The 2,115-nt window shown below is 37.9% G+C and overlaps 1 protein-coding gene across 1 annotated transcript in view; it reads right to left on the bottom strand.

The window, feature by feature from the left end:
• Positions 1-1,101: 1,101 nt before the first annotated feature.
• gbas (glioblastoma amplified sequence) overlaps positions 1,102-2,115 on the bottom strand; it is a 13,393-nt gene continuing 12,379 nt past the window's right edge. The window contains exon 10 of the mRNA XM_015396004.1: positions 1,102-1,608. Within this exon, the coding sequence (XP_015251490.1) occupies positions 1,544-1,608 (65 nt within the window). The 3' untranslated portion in view covers positions 1,102-1,543. The remainder of the gene's footprint in view (positions 1,609-2,115) is intronic.

A 2,115-nucleotide genomic window follows, 5' to 3' on the forward strand; every position in this document is an offset into this window, starting at 1 on the left:
AATAGTTACAAATCTGCAGGCAGATTTGTAACTATTTCAGTAGTACCAAAACCAAAGCTGTCCAATTCCATTATTTGCAGTTTTCTACCCTGCTGACTAAAATCAGTTTAGTTAATTACATCATTAAATAACATTGAAATTTCTTCAAGTTAAAACATGTCACTCAATCTGATACTTTGATTCAAAATCTGAACTAAAACAGTGAAAAAAAAAAAAAAACAATCAGCATATCCCCTGAGGAAAAAAAATTCTCAGTGAACAAAGTTGATCGTTTGGGGGGAAAAAAGTCATCTTGTTATAAATATAAAAAAGTAGTGTGCCTTGTACATTTAACATGAGCATTGTGGATACTACTTAAATGTCCAACAGTCTTTAAATGCACCACAAGTCACACCCTAGGTGTCTGATGATTGGTTACAGGATGTCACGTGAGTGTGGGCAGCAGAAATCTACACCCAGCAGCATTTTAAACGTGTACAGTCTTTATGTAGTGATATAAAACAAAACACACAGAACAAGAGGCCTTCTATTAATCAGTAATTTAATTCAATATGTACAACTAATGTTCTTAAATCCCTGCGTATTATCATTTCCACTCTGAGGCGCCACCCCTCTGACAGCGAGGAGGGATTTTAAAGACCAAAGTTGCTTATAGACACAGGAGTGACCATATCTCTGGATTTTTTTTTTAAACTCCCCTTATCAACAACACAACGGCATTGCCTAAAAATGAATCTCTGTTAGAGCACACAGTCACCCTGATGTAATTATTGTAGAATAAACCAAAGCAGTCAGTGCACAGTAGCTAACTCCATAAATATTGACTCTAATTAGAATACAAACATTTTAATAATCCTGCATTATTTTCACAAATGGAGGTGCCAGGAGTGTCACAATGTTAAAGAAACTTGAGGAGTGATCAATTGAGAGAAAACAGATTCAGCACATCATTCAATGCAGGGCAACAAAACTTTAACTTCCTACATTTCATGTTCTCTTCATAAACTTCAAAAATTGAGAGAAACTTTATTTTTAGCATCAGCAATACCTCAGAAACCAATCTTGTCTTTGCATTCTGACAGTTAGTTAGAGGTTTTGTAAACAAAAAGACCTTTGTTACGAAGAAAAGGGAGTAAAATCTGAATATAGCCCAGTGCTCCTAATGAAACGTAATATTTAAGGCTCAACTGTTTGGGTCGATTTGCGAGATTCAGTTTAAATCCTCTACAAAGCTAACAAATCATTTCAATATTTTCCATGATAGGATTACAGATGACCAGAAGGCAAAGGGAGTAACTGTTTCTTACATACCCTGACTAATCAGTCATTACAGCATATATCCATTCCTGGAGATTATTGTTGTACCGAGTTTTTTAAAACCAAGACAAATTAAAAGAAGAAAGAGTAATTTATGATACATAAAGAACCAAAATAAGGACAACTGTATTCAGGTTGTGCTGAATTTCCTGGCAGTGTACATTCTGGAGGTTGGTTACGCTTCACAGGTTAGCGTAGCTGTAGCGCCGGCTGCTTCTGTTGGTGGTTACTTCAGAGGGGAGCTCTTCATAGGAATCATTATTCTGGAGTCCATGTGCTGAATAAGAGGAACTGCGACAAAAAACAAACAAACATAGGTAAACATATTTCCAGGATTTAGATTTAGCTTTTTAGGCTAAAAGCTACTAGAATCATCATCATTATCGTTAAAGGAAAGCCCGACGTACAATGTGCGATTTTCGGGGCGATTTTCCAGTCGTGCGAGAATCTTTCGATCTTCCCGACTTTAATCCTGATCTTGAGTCGTGTAGTGTACAGGGGGTTAGAGTGGCGATCAGCCTCTCACGACCACCTCCCGATCAGGAATCGTTAGGTCGGCAGAATATCAAACATGTTTAATGTTCTCTCGACCGTCGTGGGCAAGTCGCTCAGGGCGCATGCGTAAAGAAGGACTCTTCCTTTCAGATGTAAACACAGCAGTGTGGCAGGGATGCAATGAGTGAAATGCAGTGCTGTGTGTACAATTGAAAGACCGTAGTAGCCATGTTTACTCAGCCATGTCTGTTTTCCAAATACGTTGTCGCCTTTTCTTTTTAGGACTTTCAGCACAAAATTTCA

This window comes from Cyprinodon variegatus, unplaced genomic scaffold (assembly GCF_000732505.1).
Source record: "Cyprinodon variegatus isolate N-32 unplaced genomic scaffold, C_variegatus-1.0 Scaffold771, whole genome shotgun sequence".
NCBI classification, from domain to species: domain Eukaryota; kingdom Metazoa; phylum Chordata; class Actinopteri; order Cyprinodontiformes; family Cyprinodontidae; genus Cyprinodon; species Cyprinodon variegatus.